We start from the raw sequence: 18,951 nt of genomic DNA on the forward strand, positions 1-18,951 counted from the left end.
GCAATATGTTCGTTTTCGGTGCCCCTGGAGGCAGTTTTTAAGATTTATTTGTAGCAAACTTATATAGCATAGGGACATAATTGTGTGATTGATCCTTACGAACTTGTATAAGCAATAAACGCGGGTATTGGGGACGTGACTAACTAATTGTTCTGCGGCTTGGACCATTCCACACTTAGGATAAGATGGTCGTAGCCGTGACCGTTGAGGATTTCGATTGCAGCAGCCGCATCCTTTCGCTGCTTGAAATGCACGTAGGCGAATCCCTTGCAGAGTCCGGTGTTCTTGTCGCGGGCCAAATACATCTTGCTCTGAGGTCCGATCTTCTTCACCAGTTCCTCGAGATCGGCCTCGGTCATCGACTCCGACAGATTGGAAATCCTGATGGCAGCCGTATCATCGCGTCCTCGCATTCCCAATCCACCCTTTTGGCTGTCCTTCAGGAACGGTGGCACATACTTTCCGGACTTAGGGGCATCCACGGCAGCTGCTGCGGCGGCCGAGGCCTTCTTTTCCATCAGATTGGTGTCCATCGCAGTACCCTTGTACGGACAATTGACAGACCAATGCTCACCGTTGCAAATACGGCACTTGGCGATGTTCTTGGTGGGATCCAGCAGCGGATCGTTGGCCTTTTCGTCCTCCTTGGAGTTAAGGAACTGCATGATGATCTCCTCGGACACCATGGTCGTCTGGGAGTTGGGGCCCGGCTTGTCGTTTTTCGACTCCCCGAACTTTGTCCAGGTGCGACGCTTAGCCACTGTTTTGGGCACCACCTGCTTGGAGATCTTGTATGTGCGCACCACCTTGGTCTTCTTGTCGTCCTTGTTGTACTTGTACTCGGTGACGTACTTGTGGCCATTCTCTACCGTTTCTGTGGTCGGAGGCAGGCCGCCGTAATCGAGCTCCACCTCATCCGCCCAAGAGGATTTAATCGTTTCAACGCCCGGCATCTGGAAAAGTTCATATACCAAGTAAGTGACGGTGAACTGGGGGACTGCTTTCGATGTACTCACTTTGTTTTGCAATGCGAATTGTTAGCAAAATGAGAAATGCAAATTTCGCCACGAGTTAAGCGGATTGAAATCAGCAACACGAAAAGAGCTAGAAATGCAGTGTGACCGCGGAAAAGTCAAAAATATATACTGGCCACCTAAAAAATACTATTTAAATTTGTAATAAACGCTTATTAATAGTGTTTCTTGATGATTATGCTCCAATAAAATAAATTAACTTTTTACAAACAAAATTTGCAAAATTTAAAAAAAAAAATATAGAAAATATAACGATAACATTGAACATTTACTTACAAATCTAAAAATAAGACAAAAGTATCGACTATTCTTTTGGAAATATCGATGCTTACCACCCTTAGTTTATCGTTCCCGAATTACAAATGAATATTTAATTGCTTTTATGAATAACAAAAAGAAAACTGGCGATACTAAGGCCGTCAGAAACAATTGTTGGAAATTTATTTTAACTAAGACAAACCTTATACAAATAAATAATAAAGTGTACTTTAACAGATTAAATGGATAGTTTGAGTCTCGACTACACTGTCTAAGTTCCAATATTAAGGCTGTATCCGTATTGAGTGGTGTTTCGGTATATCCACTTTGACTACATTTGGCCAGTCTAATTTTCTCTTCTTCTTGCCGTTGCTTCCGCTTTCTGTTCTTTTTCCTCGTGGTTTTTCGACTGACAAGATGGCTCCAACCGTAAGTGTTCTGATACTTGAGTCTGGTCACCGATCCCTGGCCAACGGGTTATCCAAGTTGTGTAATGTGGAGGCGCTGGCCAGTGGGGCGGTATCCAGAAGTGAAATAATCTAAAAAGCGAATGTGTGTGTGATATTTTCTGTTTTTTTTTTTCGGTGGGCCACCAGGCCAAGACCAACAAGGGTGATACTAAGGCCGCCGCTGCCAAGCCGGCTGAAAAGAAGGCCGCTCCTGCAGCCGCCGCCAAGGGCAAAGTGGAGAAGCCAAAGGCTGAGGCCGCCAAGCCCGCCGCCGCCGCTGCCAAGAACGTGAAGAAGGCACCTGAGGCTGCCAAGGATGTGAAGGCAGCCGCCGCCGCTGCCAAGCCCGCCGCAGCCAAGCCAGCTGCTGCCAAGCCCGCTGCCAAGGATGCCGCAAAGAAGGCTCCGGCCGCCGCTGCTCCCAAGAAGGATGCCAAGGCTGCTGCTCCCGCTGCCGCCAAGGCTGCTCCAGCCAAGAAGGCTGCTTCCACCCCGGCTGCCGCTCCTCCGGCTAAGAAGGCTGCTCCCGCTAAGGCTGTTGCCGCTGCTCCGGCTGCTGCTGCCGCTCCTGCTGCAGCTGCCCCTGCCGTAGCCAAGCCAGCTCCTAAGCCCAAGGCCAAGGCTGCCGCCCCTGCTCCCAGCAAGGTGGTCAAGAAGAACGTGCTCCGCGGTAAGGGCCAGAAGAAGAAGAAGGTCTCTCTGCGCTTCACCATCGACTGCACCAACATTGCTGAGGACAGCATCATGGACGTAGCCGACTTCGTAAGTCCCTAAAGAATCTATTATCTCACTCGCTTAATATCAAATAACGGAATATTTTTGGTACTTGCTTTTACGGTATTATGAGGGACTCAGAATGTGTTGCAATCTTCAAAATTTCAGTCTTCAAAGTTGCTATAATGATTTCTTTAATAATTACATCTATTCCAGTTTCTTATAAAAGAAACATTGGGAACTTATGAATATTTACATAAAATTGGCACTACTCATGACAAAATTGCAGTTTAAGCAGCTCTATAACCTAAAAAACAATGGCAACCAATTCATTTATAGCTTTCCCAACACTAGAAAAGTTCCCTCTAAAGACCTGAAAGCAATACAGCCGTAAAATAACCTAAAAATCAGTATCAGTATCAGTATCAGTTTACCACACCAAGCTTTTCATTGCCCTCCAAATTAAACAGGGGCTTTGGATAAAAAGTTGTGGTTAAAGTGAAGTCTCTCCATTTGACAATTTGCCGCCAGCGGACTTTAACCGTGCCACAGGCGGTTAACAACTTATGGAACAGCATTAACTGTAGATTTTGAATAGCCTTAAGTTTGTTTACGTCCGAACCAAATTGAATCGAATCCTTCGCTGCCTCTCATCTGGGCACACGTGTTCCGCAGCGCCTCCCAATCGCGCTAGTTGTCAAGGGGCTCTGGGCACTGCACAACGGGGTAGCCACTGACCGCCAGTGACCTGGCACTGGCCAGTGGTGCAACCGTCTGTGAACAGCGTCAAGCCGTGCTATGTGTACCGCCACGTGGTGGGCCCTGGGTTGAGTGCGTTCACAACCGTGGCGCCTCAGGCCGAAATTCATAGTGCGCCCTGCTTATGGTGTCCGCTCTTGTGGCACTGCAGGTTTTCCCAACTAGTAGCAGTTAGCAGCAATAGGTGCTTCTTTCGTCTAACGTTTTGAAAAATCAACCAAATTAACCTAACCCACTAGTGGGCAAACCGAGGTGCGCTAAACGCGCGTTTTAGCAGGGCGCTAAATCGTTTGAAGAGTCGCCCCCTCCACAGGATCAGGTAACTACAATCTTTAGCTGCATTTACAAACAGGGAATGAACCATCAGGTTAGGTGTTGTCAGTGCTTTGGCTTTTAACTAGTACCGAACCTAGTGGTTCCATCCCCATCATTGCTCATTCAGTACACGGATAAATATACAAATTACAGGCCACGCCGATTTGCCGTCAGAGAGTGAGCTTTATGCGTCGCTCTGATGGCAGTGTACTCAGTGGCAAATCAAAAAATTGGTCACTCTTCTTTATTTGGGCCTTCTGTTCTTCACAATCGACTCTTGGCCTTAACAAAGACAGAGACATTAACTCGACTAACTGCCGACAGGAGCTGATCCTTGAAAATCCCACCCAAATCCAAGCAGAACTAACCCGTGAATCCCTATTCCTTTTCTGTCCGCAGGAGAAGTACGTGAAGGCTCGCCTTAAGGTCAATGGCAAGGTCAACAACCTGGGCAACAACGTCACCTTCGAGCGCTCCAAGCTGAAGCTCCATGTCAGCTCTGACGTGCACTTCTCCAAGGCCTACCTTAAGTACTTGACCAAGAAGTACTTGAAGAAGAACAGTCTTCGTGATTGGATCCGTGTGGTGGCCAACGAGAAGGACTCGTACGAGCTGCGTTACTTCAGGATCAGCTCCAACGACGACGAGGACGACGATGCCGAGTAAAGTGTAGCAGCAAAAACCCTACGTTTACATTCGTTTTTATTATATATCTTATGTCCTTGAATGGGCGTGGTTTTATAATCTAACAATAAGGTGTGAACTGAAGGAAAAAATCCCTTTGGGTTCACAGCAATAAAAGATTTGTATGTGAGCCTCGAGATTGATATGGTTTTTATTGTAGTTGTATAAATCTGCCTTAAATCGATTGGAAAATATTCCTCGAGAAATCTCGAGTTATTCTCAAAATCATTTGCTAGCTCTTGGTAGATCTGTTTGTTAGTAAGGTATTCACTAGTCGCCATTGGGTTCCTTATACTAGCTAAAAAAGCTTAGTGATTTGGTACCTCTGTCTCGCTTTATTCCGTGATGGTTTTTTTTTGCTTCTGACGGTGAAAGTTGCTTATGATGCCCTCAGAGAGGGTAACATGAATTGCACAAAGCGTTTCTCTATTCGTTAGGATAGTGTAAGATAGTGTGACTTACCTAGTTCAGTTCGAATACGAAAGGTTAATATAATTTTTAATTGATTGCAATGTGTAGAAACTGGTTTAGGTTGTTAAGTGGAAATGCATAGCGTGTTTTCCGTGACCTAAGCTATTGTTTCATGAGCTCTATTAAATATCAGAATATTCCAGATGAGCTGGCTCGTATATGGGAATACATATTAAGGTTGCCTTTTTTGTTTTTTTTTCATCTTAAATATTTGCTGTCTTGCCTCGTCAACCGTTTTGTTTACCCACTCAGGGGGCGAAACAAAGTACGCCTTTTTTGTCGTTACGAAAACAGACGTACCAAAATAGTCCGGACAACCGCCGTGGCTCATCATTGGGCCAGCGGACCATTAACTATTCAGCTCCCTATTTATATAGGTGTTTGCATGAGTGGGTAATGTGCACCGTGAGCACCGGCATCGCCAAATAAAACCACTACGTGTAGGGTGTTACGCGTGTGGGCGAAAGCTTTTATTTTATTCAACAATTGAGGAGTGCAACTAATACGTTTGCTTACAACAATACAAAAAACAAGCAACAATTACGCTAACAATTCTAGAAAAATATACACTTTTAGTGAGAACTTACATTCTTTTTTTTTGTCTTTCTTCAGGGGCTTTTGAGTAAGGGTTACGTTCCATATAGTAGATAGTGTAATACATATATATTCTGAGATATTCGAATGTTTGCTTTTTTGTTTACGAGCACACTGGGATGGTCTGGGTCCGGTTACGGGTGTCCATTCCCATCGCAATCATCACAATTGAAGGCCGAGTTGGAAAAGGGGGATTTTAGAAGGGGAGAATTCTAAACAGGGAACCCAGCTTGTTTATCTGTGAATACTGTAATCGGAGATGGTACGGCATAAATTAACAATTTTCGTCCAATTAGCGCCAGAATTATCGATCTTGGCCAGCGCGCAAATAAACCATGCGCGCCAAGGCCACAAAAGCTGGGGAGGAAAGTACAGTAGGTAGGGTAATTGAGTGAGCAAGTGCACACAATGCAGCTTGGAACGTTCCAGAAGCGTTCTATTTAGTAGCCAGCAAAGCGCTTAGCCAGTACTCCGCACATGATTACGATGAGCAAACTCTCACTGGTCAATCCTTGCAAGGAGCGAGCTCCACTGGTGTTAGACTTAACGGATGCCTGAAGTGGAGCCGCTACATCCTGAGCTTGTTGCACCTGTTGAGATCCTGGCTGAGCTGGGGCCATGGGTGCCAATGGAGCCGGTCCCTCGCCAGCCGGAGCAGCTGGTGGCGGGGGTGCCGGGTAGCAGGCTATCTTTTCCACCTCTACCATCTTGGTACTGTCCGCTGGGTCCGTTTCATTCACTTTGGTTGGCACACAAATGATCCCACCAGCTGGTGGAGGAGCAGCTGCATCTGGTGCGGTCATGTTGGAGGCCTCTGGATTAAAGGGTGCCATTGGTGCCATGGGTACAGCTGGCTGTTGGGCATCTTGGGTGACGTTGGAAGGAGGCATGGCTGCTGCTGGAACTGCTCCTGGGGCAGCAGCCACTCCGGCTGCGTTAATCACAGTGGTGCCATCGCTGGCATTCACCGGCACACCATTGTTGATAATAATGATACGATCCTGTCCAGCAGCTGGAGCTGCGGCAACTGGCTGCGATGAGGAACTTCCTCCCGAGGGTGTTAGAGCGTGCCCCAGCAGAGCACCTCCCAAGCCACCTGCGAGCAGTCCAGTGCCTGTGAAAAATTAAACATTAAAGCGCAGAAACAGATGTGGGGCTTAAAATAACACCAAACTTGGCATCGAATTGTGTTAATATTTAAAGCTAATATGAGTCAGCAAATTGAGATGAGCCATCTAACCCATTATATGTGGTAAATGGTAACAGATTCCAAACTATAACTTACCGAAACCAAGGCCAGAGGAGGATTGCTGCGGCGGTGAAGAGTAATAGGTAGCTCCGGGCGGTAAAGCCGATCCCGCCTGGTAGTAGGTGGCTCCCGGAGGTGGAGCAGCAGCTGGGTGATAGCCACCGCCCATAGGTAAATGACCAGCGGATGGGTAGTACGTAGCCCCAGCGGGGATATTGGAAGGATAGCCACCGCTGTGCCCTCCAGCCGGGTAGTAGGTAGCTCCTGCTGGAACTCCTGAGTACTGCGGCTGATGCATATTTGATCCAGTGGCAGCTCCATAGCTGGGAGGAGCTGCTCCGTAGTTGGGGGCATGATAGGCTGGCGGCGGTTCGTGCATATTCGGTCGGGCTCCGCCAACGGGATTGGATGCGGAATAGGCGGGCGGAGGGCCTTGCGGTACATTCCAGCCTGGTTGGGGGGCAGATCCTTGAGACCCTGGAGATCCAGCGGTTATAGGACGATTCGGCTGCGAGTTGTAGTTAGGGTAACTCAGTTTGGCTACATCCGCATGAGAGTTTCCAGCGGCATGACCGTTCGTGTTATAGCTAGGCTGCGTCACGTGACCGTAGTTGGAGGAGCTAGATGATGAGGAGGAGGAGGAGGTCTTTCGCTGGTTGCTGCCCTGGTTACGCCGTGCATCCACAACATCGCTGCCGTGCGTCACCAGCAAGGCAAACACTGCCCAGGCCACAAAGACGACATGGGAGCTCGCACCACCACTGGAGGCCATCATGTGATCCGGATTAGTGTTTCACCCGGAGAAGAGAGACGACTGTAGAAATAATAAAAAACGGAAACAGTCAAGCGTAAATCATCAGCCACTGATGTGCATGCTAATTACAAAAACCCGTTTTTGATGCTTCTACTCGTTTTTGCTGATGCGCTCTGCGTCGTTTGTCCGCGAAACAGTTTTACTTGTCGGTTTTATTCGTTAAAAATCGTTTAATTTCACTTATAGCAGTGTGGCCAGGCGAGGATTGTTGAGATATGTAGCCGTATGTCGGTAAAATAAGGTATGCGGCCACCTTTTTGTCGGAAGTTGGTGCAAGAAAATTTAAATATTTATTAATTTGCAATATTTTAGGCTAGTAGTTCAATAGACTATTATTTATCCAAATAGGGAATGCCATAAATTATTAAATGTAATACCTCGTTAAGCTTGTTTTCTAATTCGTATCAAATCTGCTTTCACAGTTAAAAAAGTCAAATTTGGGCCATTTTTGGAAAATTTGGATAATAGCGTCTTGCTGCGACCGTGATAGAACTAAGAACCCGCAAATAATCTTGCAAACTTCTGTGAAAAACAGGTTTTTGACTTTTTCAAATTTCTGTTAAAATAGGTTTTTGTATTTTTCAGCCATTAAATCAGCATTCGCACCAAAAAATCAGAACTATATTTATAAATGCAAGTATAGAGGCTTAAAGTTTTGGTTGTTAGCTGCATAAAACAGTCATTGCTGCGGCCATGCGGCTTGTTTTGACAAAGTTAGAGCTAAGAAACGGCAACCAAACCGGGATATCTGCTGTCAAACGACGTATACTTAATTTGTGGCTCATTAAAATCAGTTTTTAAGCCATATTACAGCCAAAAATCGTCCAAATGAAGAATGTAATACCTCGTAGGGCTCGTAATTTGATTGCCATGATTCCCAATTGGTTTGCATTCAAATCTGGAAAACTTCATTTTTGGGCATTTTTTGAAAATTTTGATGATGGTACCCGTTATCAAAAATGCGAAATTTGGGCCAAAATTGATTTTCCCAAAATCGAAAATCGAGTGATAGGGGTGGTTAGTATTGGTCGTTAGCAGCACAAAACAGTCGTTCTTTTGGCTGTGCGACTTGTTTTGCCCGAGCTAGAGCTAAAATACCGAAAATAATGTTGCAAATTTCTGTTAAAAATCGGTTTACTGCCCTTAAAACAGAGCTCGCACCAAAAAATCAGAACTATATTTATAAAAGCAAGTATAGGGGTTTAAAGTTTTGGTTGTTAGCTGTATAAAACAGTCATTGCTGCGGCCATGCGGCTTGCTTTGACAAAGTTAGAGCTAAGAAACGGCAACCAAACCGGGATATCTGCTGTCAAACGACGTATACTTAATTTGTGGCTCATTAAAATCAGTTTTTAAGCCATATTACAGCCAAAAATCGTCCAAATGAAGAATGTAATACCTCGTAGGGCTCGTAATTTGATTGCCATGATTCCCAATTGATTTGCATTCAAATCTGGAAAACTTCATTTTTGGCCCATTTTTGAAAATTTTGATGATGGTACCCCTTATCAAAAATGCGAAATTTGGGCCAAAATTGACTTTCACAAAATCGAAAAACGAGTAATAGGGGTTGTTAGTATTGGTCGTTAGCAGCACAAAACAGTCGTTCTTTTGGCTGTGCGTCTTGTTTTGGCCGAGATAGAGCTAAAATACCGAAAATAATGTTGCAAATTTCTGTTAAAAATCGGTTTACTGCCCTTAAAACAGAGCTCGCACCAAAAAATCAGAACTATATTTATAAAAGCAAGTATAGGGCTTAAAGTTTTGGTTGTTAGCTGCAAAAAACAGTCATTGCTGCGGCCATGCGGCTTGATTTGACAAAGTTAGAGCTAAGAAACGGCAACCAAACCGGGATATCTGCTGTCAAACGACGTATACTTAATTTGTGGCTCATTAAAATCAGTTTTTAAGCCATATTACAGCCAAAAATCGTCCAAATGAAGAATGTAATACCTCGCAGGGCTCGTAATTTGATTGCTTTGATTCCCAATTGATTTGCATTCAAATCTGGAAAACTTCATTTTTGGGCATTTTTTGAAAATTTTGATGATGGTACCCCTTATCAAAAATGCGAAATTTGGGCCAAAATTGACTTTCACAAAATCGAAAAACGAGTGATAGGGGTTGTTAGTATTGGTCGTTAGCAGCACAAAACAGTCGTTCTTTTGGCTGTGCGTCTTGTTTTGGCCGAGCTAGAGCTAAAAAAACCGAGCATAGTATTGCAGATTTCTGTTAAAAATCGGTTTCCTGATTTTTTTGCCCTTAAAACAGAGCTCGCACCAAAAAATCAGAACTATATTTATAAAAGCAAGTATAGGGGCTTAAAGTTTTGGTTGTTAGCTGCATAAAAACAGTCATTGCTGCGGCCATGCGGCTTGTTTTGACAAAGTTAGAGCTAAGAAACGGCAACCAAACCGGGATATCTGCTGTCAAACGACGTATACTTAATTTGTGGCTCATTAAAATCAGTTTTTAAGCCATATTACAGCCAAAAATCGTCCAAATGAAGAATGTAATACCTCGCAGGGCTCGTAATTTGATTGCTTTGATTCCCAATTGATTTGCATTCAAATCTGGAAAACTTCATTTTTGGGCATTTTTTGAAAATTTTGATGATGGTACCCCTTATCAAAAATGCGAAATTTGGGCCAAAATTGACTTTCACAAAATCGAAAAACGAGTGATAGGGGTTGTTAGTATTGGTCGTTAGCAGCACAAAACAGTCGTTCTTTTGGCTGTGCGCCTTGTTTTGGCCGAGCTAGAGCTAAAAAACCGAGCATAGTATTGCAGATTTCTGTTAAAAATCGGTTTCCTGATTTTTTTTGCCCTTAAAACAGAGCTCGCACCAAAAAATCAGAACTATATTTATAAAAGCAAGTATAGGGGTTTAAAGTTTTGGTTGTTAGCTGCATAAAACAGTCATTGCTGCGGCCATGCAGCTTGTTTTGACAAAGTTAGAGCTAAGAAACGGCAACCAAACCGGGATATCTGCTGTCAAACGACGTATACTTAATTTGTGGCTCATTAAAATCAGTTTTTAAGCCATATTACAGCCAAAAATCGTCCAAATGAAGAATGTAATACCTCGCAGGGCTCGTAATTTGATTGCTTTGATTCCCAATTGATTTGCATTCAAATCTGGAAAACTTCATTTTTGGGCATTTTTTGAAAATTTTGATGATGGTACCCCTTATCAAAAATGCGAAATTTGGGCCAAAATTGACTTTCACAAAATCGAAAAACGAGTGATAGGGGTTGTTAGTATTGGTCGTTAGCAGCACAAAACAGTCGTTCTTTTGGCTGTGCGCCTTGTTTTGGCCGAGCTAGAGCTAAAAAACCGAGCATAGTATTGCAGATTTCTGTTAAAAATCGGTTTCCTGATTTTTTTGCCCTTAAAACAGAGCTCGCACCAAAAAATCAGAACTATATTTATAAAAGCAAGTATAGGGGCTTAAAGTTTTGGTTGTTAGCTGCATAAAACAGTCATTGCTGCGGCCATGCGGCTTGTTTTGACAAAGTTAGAGCTAAGAAACGGCAACCAAACCGGGATATCTGCTGTCAAACGACGTATACTTAATTTGTGGCTCATTAAAATCAGTTTTTAAGCCATATTACAGCCAAAAATCGTCCAAATGAAGAATGTAATACCTCGCAGGGCTCGTAATTTGATTGCTTTGATTCCCAATTGATTTGCATTCAAATCTGGAAAACTTCATTTTTGGGCATTTTTTGAAAATTTTGATGATGGTACCCCTTATCAAAAATGCGAAATTTGGGCCAAAATTGACTTTCACAAAATCGAAAAACGAGTGATAGGGGTTGTTAGTATTGGTCGTTAGCAGCACAAAACAGTCGTTCTTTTGGCTGTGCGCCTTGTTTTGGCCGAGCTAGAGCTAAAAAACCGAGCATAGTATTGCAGATTTCTGTTAAAAATCGGTTTCCTGATTTTTTTGCCCTTAAAACAGAGCTCGCACCAAAAAATCAGAACTATATTTATAAAAGCAAGTATAGGGGTTTAAAGTTTTGGTTGTTAGCTGCATAAAACAGTCATTGCTGCGGCCATGCAGCTTGTTTTGACAAAGTTAGAGCTAAGAAACGGCAACCAAACCGGGATATCTGCTGTCAAACGACGTATACTTAATTTGTGGCTCATTAAAATCAGTTTTTAAGCCATATTACAGCCAAAAATCGTCCAAATGAAGAATGTAATACCTCGCAGGGCTCGTAATTTGATTGCTTTGATTCCCAATTGATTTGCATTCAAATCTGGAAAACTTCATTTTTGGGCATTTTTTGAAAATTTTGATGATGGTACCCCTTATCAAAAATGCGAAATTTGGGCCAAAATTGACTTTCACAAAATCGAAAAACGAGTGATAGGGCTTGTTAGTATTGGTCGTTAGCAGCACAAAACAGTCGTTCTTTTGGCTGTGCGCCTTGTTTTGGCCGAGCTAGAGCTAAAAAACCGAGCATAGTATTGCAGATTTCTGTTAAAAATCGGTTTCCTGATTTTTTTGCCCTTAAAACAGAGCTCGCACCAAAAAATCAGAACTATATTTATAAAAGCAAGTATAGGGGCTTAAAGTTTTGGTTGTTAGCTGCAAAAAACAGTCATTGCTGCGGCCATGCGGCTTGCTTTGACAAAGTTAGAGCTAAGAAACGGCAACCAAACCGGGATATCTGCTGTCAAACGACGTATACTTAATTTGTGGCTCATTAAAATCAGTTTTTAAGCCATATTACAGCCAAAAATCGTCCAAATGAAGAATGTAATACCTCGTAGGGCTCGTAATTTGATTGCCATGATTCCCAATTGGTTTGCATTCAAATCTGGAAAACTTCATTTTTGGGCATTTTTTGAAAATTTTGAAAATTATCAAAAATGCGAAATTTGGGCCAAAATTGACTTTCACAAAATCGAAAAACGAGTGATAGGGCTTGTTAGTATTGGTCGTTAGCAGCACAAAACAGTCGTTCTTTTGGCTGTGCGCCTTGTTTTGGCCGAGCTAGAGCTAAAATACCGAAAATAATATTGCAGATTTCTGTTAAAAATCGGTTTCCTGATTTTTTTGCCCTTAAAACAGAGCTCGCACCAAAAAATCAGAACTATATTTATAAAAGCAAGTATAGGGGCTTAAAGTTTTGGTTGTTAGCTGCATAAAACAGTCATTGCTGCGGCCATGCGGCTTGTTTTGACAAAGTTAGAGCTAAGAAACGGCAACCAAACCGGGATATCTGCTGTCAAACGACGTATACTTAATTTGTGGCTCATTAAAATCAGTTTTTAAGCCATATTACAGCCAAAAATCGTCCAAATGAAGAATGTAATACCTCGCAGGGCTCGTAATTTGATTGCTTTGATTCCCAATTGATTTGCATTCAAATCTGGAAAACTTCATTTTTGGGCATTTTTTGAAAATTTTGATGATGGTACCCCTTATCAAAAATGCGAAATTTGGGCCAAAATTGACTTTCACAAAATCGAAAAACGAGTGATAGGGGTTGTTAGTATTGGTCGTTAGCAGCACAAAACAGTCGTTCTTTTGGCTGTGCGCCTTGTTTTGGCCGAGCTAGAGCTAAAAAACCGAGCATAGTATTGCAGATTTCTGTTAAAAATCGGTTTCCTGATTTTTTTGCCCTTAAAACAGAGCTCGCACCAAAAAATCAGAACTATATTTATAAAAGCAAGTATAGGGGCTTAAAGTTTTGGTTGTTAGCTGCAAAAAACAGTCATTGCTGCGGCCATGCGGCTTGCTTTGACAAAGTTAGAGCTAAGAAACGGCAACCAAACCGGGATATCTGCTGTCAAACGACGTATACTTAATTTGTGGCTCATTAAAATCAGTTTTTAAGCCATATTACAGCCAAAAATCGTCCAAATGAAGAATGTAATACCTCGTAGGGCTCGTAATTTGATTGCCATGATTCCCAATTGGTTTGCATTCAAATCTGGAAAACTTCATTTTTGGGCATTTTTTGAAAATTTTGATGATGGTACCCCTTATCAAAAATGCGAAATTTGGGCCAAAATTGACTTTCACAAAATCGAAAAACGAGTGATAGGGCTTGTTAGTATTGGTCGTTAGCAGCACAAAACAGTCGTTCTTTTGGCTGTGCGCCTTGTTTTGGCCGAGCTAGAGCTAAAATACCGAAAATAATATTGCAAATTTCTGTTAGAAATCGGTTTCCTGATTTTTTAGCCCTTAAAACAGAGCTCGCACCAAAAAATCAGAACTATATTTATAAAAGCAAGTATAGGGGCTTAAAGTTTTGGGTGTTAGCTGCATAAAACAGTCATTGCTGCGGCCATGCGGCTTGTTTTGACAAAGTTAGAGCTAAGAAACGGCAACCAAACCGGGATATCTGCTGTCAAACGACGTATACTTAATTTGTGGCTCATTAAAATCAGTTTTTAAGCCATATTACAGCCAAAAATCGTCCAAATGAAGAATGTAATACCTCGCAGGGCTCGTAATTTGATTGCTTTGATTCCCAATTGATTTGCATTCAAATCTGGAAAACTTCATTTTTGGGCATTTTTTGAAAATTTTGATGATGGTACCCCTTATCAAAAATGCGAAATTTGGGCCAAAATTGACTTTCACAAAATCGAAAAACGAGTGATAGGGGGTTGTTAGTATTGGTCGTTAGCAGCACAAAACAGTCGTTCTTTTTGGCTGTGCGCCTTGTTTTGGCCGAGCTAGAGCTAAAAAACCGAGCATAGTATTGCAGATTTCTGTTAAAAATCGGTTTCCTGATTTTTTTTGCCCTTAAAACAGAGCTCGCACCAAAAAATCAGAACTATATTTATAAAAGCAAGTATAGGGGCTTAAAGTTTTGGTTGTTAGCTGCATAAAACAGTCATTGCTGCGGCCATGCGGCTTGTTTTGACAAAGTTAGAGCTAAGAAACGGCAACCAAACCGGGATATCTGCTGTCAAACGACGTATACTTAATTTGTGGCTCATTAAAATCAGTTTTTAAGCCATATTACAGCCAAAAATCGTCCAAATGAAGAATGTAATACCTCGCAGGGCTCGTAATTTGATTGCTTTGATTCCCAATTGATTTGCATTCAAATCTGGAAAACTTCATTTTTGGGCATTTTTTGAAAATTTTGATGATGGTACCCCTTATCAAAAATGCGAAATTTGGGCCAAAATTGACTTTCACAAAATCGAAAAACGAGTGATAGGGCTTGTTAGTATTGGTCGTTAGCAGCACAAAACAGTCGTTCTTTTGGCTGTGCGCCTTGTTTTGGCCGAGCTAGAGCTAAAATACCGAAAATAATATTGCAAATTTCTGTTAGAAATCGGTTTCCTGATTTTTTAGCCCTTAAAACAGAGCTCGCACCAAAAAATCAGAACTATATTTATAAAAGCAAGTATAGGGGCTTAAAGTTTTGGGTGTTAGCTGCATAAAACAGTCATTGCTGCGGCCATGCGGCTTGTTTTGACAAAGTTAGAGCTAAGAAACGGCAACCAAACCGGGATATCTGCTGTCAAACGACGTATACTTAATTTGTGGCTCATTAAAATCAGTTTTTAAGCCATATTACAGCCAAAAATCGTCCAAATGAAGAATGTAATACCTCGCAGGGCTCGTAATTTGATTGCTTTGATTCCCAATTGATTTGCATTCAAATCTGGAAAACTTCATTTTTGGGCATTTTTTGAAAATTTTGATGATGGTACCCCTTATCAAAAATGCGAAATTTGGGCCAAAATTGACTTTCACAAAATCGAAAAACGAGTGATAGGGGTTGTTAGTATTGGTCGTTAGCAGCACAAAACAGTCGTTCTTTTGGCTGTGCGCCTTGTTTTGGCCGAGCTAGAGCTAAAAAACCGAGCATAGTATTGCAGATTTCTGTTAAAAATCGGTTTCCTGATTTTTTTGCCCTTAAAACAGAGCTCGCACCAAAAAATCAGAACTATATTTATAAAAGCAAGTATAGGGGCTTAAAGTTTTGGTTGTTAGCTGCATAAAACAGTCATTGCTGCGGCCATGCGGCTTGTTTTGACAAAGTTAGAGCTAAGAAACGGCAACCAAACCGGGATATCTGCTGTCAAACGACGTATACTTAATTTGTGGCTCATTAAAATCAGTTTTTAAGCCATATTACAGCCAAAAATCGTCCAAATGAAGAATGTAATACCTCGCAGGGCTCGTAATTTGATTGCTTTGATTCCCAATTGATTTGCATTCAAATCTGGAAAACTTCATTTTTGGGCATTTTTTGAAAATTTTGATGATGGTACCCTTATCAAAAATGCGAAATTTGGGCCAAAATTGACTTTCACAAAATCGAAAAACGAGTGATAGGGGTTGTTAGTATTGGTCGTTAGCAGCACAAAACAGTCGTTCTTTTGGCTGTGCGCCTTGTTTTGGCCGAGCTAGAGCTAAAAAACCGAGCATAGTATTGCAGATTTCTGTTAAAAATCGGTTTCCTGATTTTTTTGCCCTTAAAACAGAGCTCGCACCAAAAAATCAGAACTATATTTATAAAAGCAAGTATAGGGGTTTAAAGTTTTGGTTGTTAGCTGCATAAAACAGTCATTGCTGCGGCCATGCAGCTTGTTTTGACAAAGTTAGAGCTAAGAAACGGCAACCAAACCGGGATATCTGCTGTCAAACGACGTATACTTAATTTGTGGCTCATTAAAATCAGTTTTTAAGCCATATTACAGCCAAAAATCGTCCAAATGAAGAATGTAATACCTCGCAGGGCTCGTAATTTGATTGCTTTGATTCCCAATTGATTTGCATTCAAATCTGGAAAACTTCATTTTTGGGCATTTTTTGAAAATTTTGATGATGGTACCCCTTATCAAAAATGCGAAATTTGGGCCAAAATTGATTTTCCCAAAATCGAAAAACGAGTGATAGGGGTTGTTAGTATTGGTCGTTAGCAGCACAAAACAGTCGTTCTTTTGGCTGTGCGCCTTGTTTTGGCCGAGATAGAGCTAAAAAACCGAGCATAGTATTGCAAATTTCTGTTAGAAATCGGTTTCCTGATTTTTTAGCCCTTAAAACAGAGCTCGCACCAAAAAATCAGAACTATATTTATAAAAGCAAGTATAGGGGTTTAAAGTTTTGGTTGTTAGCTGCATAAAACAGTCATTGCTGCGGCCATGCAGCTTGTTTTGAGCTAAGAAACGGCAACCAAACCGGGATATCTGCTGTCAAACGACGTATACTTAATTTGTGGCGCAATAAAATCAGTTTTTAAGCCATATTACAGCCAAAAATCGTCCAAATGAAGAATGTAATACCTCGTAGGGCTCGTAATTTGATTGCCATGATTCCCAATTGGTTTGCATTCAAATCTGGAAAACTTCATTTTTGGGCATTTTTTGAAAATTTTGATGATGGTACCCCTTATCAAAAATGCGAAATTTGGGCCAAAATTGACTTTCACAAAATCGAAAAACGAGTGATAGGGGTTGTTAGTATTGGTCGTTAGCAGCACAAAACAGTCGTTCTTTTGGCTGTGCGCCTTGTTTTGGCCGAGATAGAGCTAAAAAACCGAGCATAGTATTGCAAATTTCTGTTAAAAATCGGTTTCCTGATTTTTTAGCCCTTAAAACAGAGCTCGCACCAAAAAATGAGAACTATATTTATAAAAGCAAGTATAGGGGTTTAAAGTTTTGGTTGTTAGCTGCATAAAACAGTCATTGCTGCGGCCATGCAGCTTGTTTTGACAAAGTTAGAGCTAAGAAACGGCAACCAAACCGGGATATCTGCTGTCAAACGACGTATACTTAATTTGTGGCTCATTAAAATCAGTTTTTAAGCCATATTACAGCCAAAAATCGTCCAAATGAAGAATGTAATACCTCGCAGGGCTCGTAATTTGATTGCTTTGATTCCCAATTGATTTGCATTCAAATCTGGAAAACTTCATTTTTGGGCATTTTTTTGAAAATTTTGATGATGGTACCCCTTATCAAAAATGCGAAATTTGGGCCAACATTGACTTTCACAAAATCGAAAAACGAGTATTGGTCGTTAGCAGCACAAAACAGTCGTTCTTTTGGCTGTGCGCCTTGTTTTGGCCGAGATAGAGCTAAAAAACCGAGCATAGTATTGCAGATTTCTGTTAGAAATCGGTTTCCTGATTTTTTAGCCCTTAAAACAGAGCTCGCACCAAAAAATCAGAACTATATTTATAAAAGCAAGTATAGGGGCTTAAAGTTTTGGTTGTTAGCTGCATAAAACAGTCATTGCTGCGGCCATGCGGCTTGCTTTGACAAAGTTAGAGCTAAGAAACGGCAACCAAACCGGGATATCTGCTGTCAAACGACGTATACTTAATTTGTGGCGCAATAAAATCAGTTTTTAAGCCATATTACAGCCAAAAATCGTCCAAATGAAGAATGTAATACCTCGTAGGGCTCGTAATTTGATTGCCATGATTCCCAATTGGTTTGCATTCAAATCTGGAAAACTTCATTTTTGGGCATTTTTTGAAAATTTTGATGATGGTACCCCTTATCAAAAATGCGAAATTTGGGCCAAAATTGACTTTCACAAAATCGAAAAACGAGTGATAGGGCTTGTTAGTATTGGTCGTTAGCAGCACAAAGCAGTTGTTCTTTTGGCTGTGCGCCTTGTTTTGGCCGAGCTAGAGCTAAAAAACCGAGCATAGTATTGCAGATTTCTGTTAAAAATCGGTTTCCTGATTTTTTTGCCCTTAAAACAGAGCTCGCACCAAAAAATGAGAACTATATTTATAAAAGCAAGTATAGGGGTTTAAAGTTTTGGTTGTTAGCTGCATAAAACAGTCATTGCTGCGGCCATGCAGCTTGTTTTGACAAAGTTAGAGCTAAGAAACGGCAACCAAACCGGGATATCTGCTGTCAAACGACGTATACTTAATTTGTGGCTCATTAAAATCAGTTTTTAAGCCATATTACAGCCAAAAATCGTCCAAATGAAGAATGTAATACCTCGCAGGGCTCGTAATTTGATTGCTTTGATTCCCAATTGATTTGCATTCAAATCTGGAAAACTTCATTTTTGGGCATTTTTTGAAAATTTTGATGATGGTACCCCTTATCAAAAATGCGAAATTTGGGCCAACATTGACTTTCACAAAATCGAAAAACGAGTATTGGTCGTTAGCAGCACAAAACAGTCGTTCTTTTGGCTGTGCGCCTTGTTTTGGCCGAGATAGAGCTAAAAAACCGAGCATAGTATTGCAGATTTCTGTTAGAAATCGGTTTCCTGATTTTTTTAGCCCCTTAAAACAGAGCTCGCACCAAAAAATCAGAACTATATTTATAAAAGCAAGTATAGGGGCTTAAAGTTTTGGTTGTTAGCTGCATAAAACAGTCATTGCTGCGGCCATGCGGCTTGCTTTGACAAAGTTAGAGCTAAGAAACGGCAACCAAACCGGGATATCTGCTGTCAAACGACGTATACTTAATTTGTGGCGCAATAAAATCAGTTTTTAAGCCATATTACAGCCAAAAATCGTCCAAATGAAGAATGTAATACCTCGTAGGGCTCGTAATTTGATTGCCATGATTCCCAATTGGTTTGCATTCAAATCTGGAAAACTTCATTTTTGGGCATTTTTTGAAAATTTTGATGATGGTACCCCTTATCA

At 41.5% G+C, this 18,951-nt stretch overlaps 3 protein-coding genes across 3 annotated transcripts; 1 reads left to right on the forward strand and 2 right to left on the reverse strand.

Moving 5' to 3' along the window:
- Positions 1 to 12: 12 nt before the first annotated feature.
- LOC108105470 (eukaryotic translation initiation factor 3 subunit G-1) lies at positions 13 to 1,146 on the reverse strand. Its single transcript, XM_017212069.1, has 2 exons — positions 1,017 to 1,146; positions 13 to 953 (listed from the first exon to the last, which is right to left on the reverse strand). The coding sequence occupies exon 2, from the start codon at positions 951 to 953 to the stop codon at positions 144 to 146; it is 810 nt and encodes a 269-aa protein (XP_017067558.1). The 5' UTR covers positions 1,017 to 1,146; the 3' UTR covers positions 13 to 143.
- Positions 1,147 to 1,624: 478 nt separating this feature from the next.
- LOC108105469 (60S ribosomal protein L22) lies at positions 1,625 to 4,352 on the forward strand. The gene is made up of 3 exons (XM_017212068.1): positions 1,625 to 1,721; positions 1,889 to 2,503; positions 3,929 to 4,352. The coding sequence occupies exons 1-3, from the start codon at positions 1,710 to 1,712 to the stop codon at positions 4,193 to 4,195; spliced, it is 894 nt and encodes a 297-aa protein (XP_017067557.1). The 5' UTR covers positions 1,625 to 1,709; the 3' UTR covers positions 4,196 to 4,352.
- Positions 4,353 to 5,125: 773 nt separating this feature from the next.
- Positions 5,126 to 7,536, reverse strand: LOC108105466 (translation initiation factor IF-2). Its single transcript, XM_017212066.1, has 3 exons — positions 7,411 to 7,536; positions 6,564 to 7,341; positions 5,126 to 6,392 (listed from the first exon to the last, which is right to left on the reverse strand). The coding sequence occupies exons 2-3, from the start codon at positions 7,300 to 7,302 to the stop codon at positions 5,719 to 5,721; spliced, it is 1,413 nt and encodes a 470-aa protein (XP_017067555.1). The 5' UTR covers positions 7,303 to 7,341; positions 7,411 to 7,536; the 3' UTR covers positions 5,126 to 5,718.
- Positions 7,537 to 18,951: the final 11,415 nt, after the last annotated feature.

This window comes from Drosophila eugracilis, unplaced genomic scaffold (assembly GCF_018153835.1).
Source record: "Drosophila eugracilis isolate 14026-0451.02 unplaced genomic scaffold, ASM1815383v1 contig_2167, whole genome shotgun sequence".
NCBI lineage: Eukaryota > Metazoa > Arthropoda > Insecta > Diptera > Drosophilidae > Drosophila > Drosophila eugracilis.

What these genes read in the sequence shown, in the direction of transcription:
- LOC108105470 (XM_017212069.1), bottom strand. Translation starts at nt 953, where the DNA reads ATGCCGGGCGTTGAAACGATTAAATCCTCTTGGGCGGATGAGGTGGAG.
- LOC108105469 (XM_017212068.1), top strand. An exon ending in TCATGGACGTAGCCGACTTC is followed by an intron (nt 2,504 to 3,928) that starts GTAAGTCCCTAA and finishes TTCTGTCCGCAG; the next exon opens with GAGAAGTACGTGAAGGCTCG.
- LOC108105466 (XM_017212066.1), bottom strand. Translation starts at nt 7,302, where the DNA reads ATGATGGCCTCCAGTGGTGGTGCGAGCTCCCATGTCGTCTTTGTGGCC. An exon ending in CTCCTCTGGCCTTGGTTTCG is followed by an intron (nt 6,393 to 6,563) that starts GTAAGTTATAGT and finishes AATTTTTCACAG; the next exon opens with GCACTGGACTGCTCGCAGGT.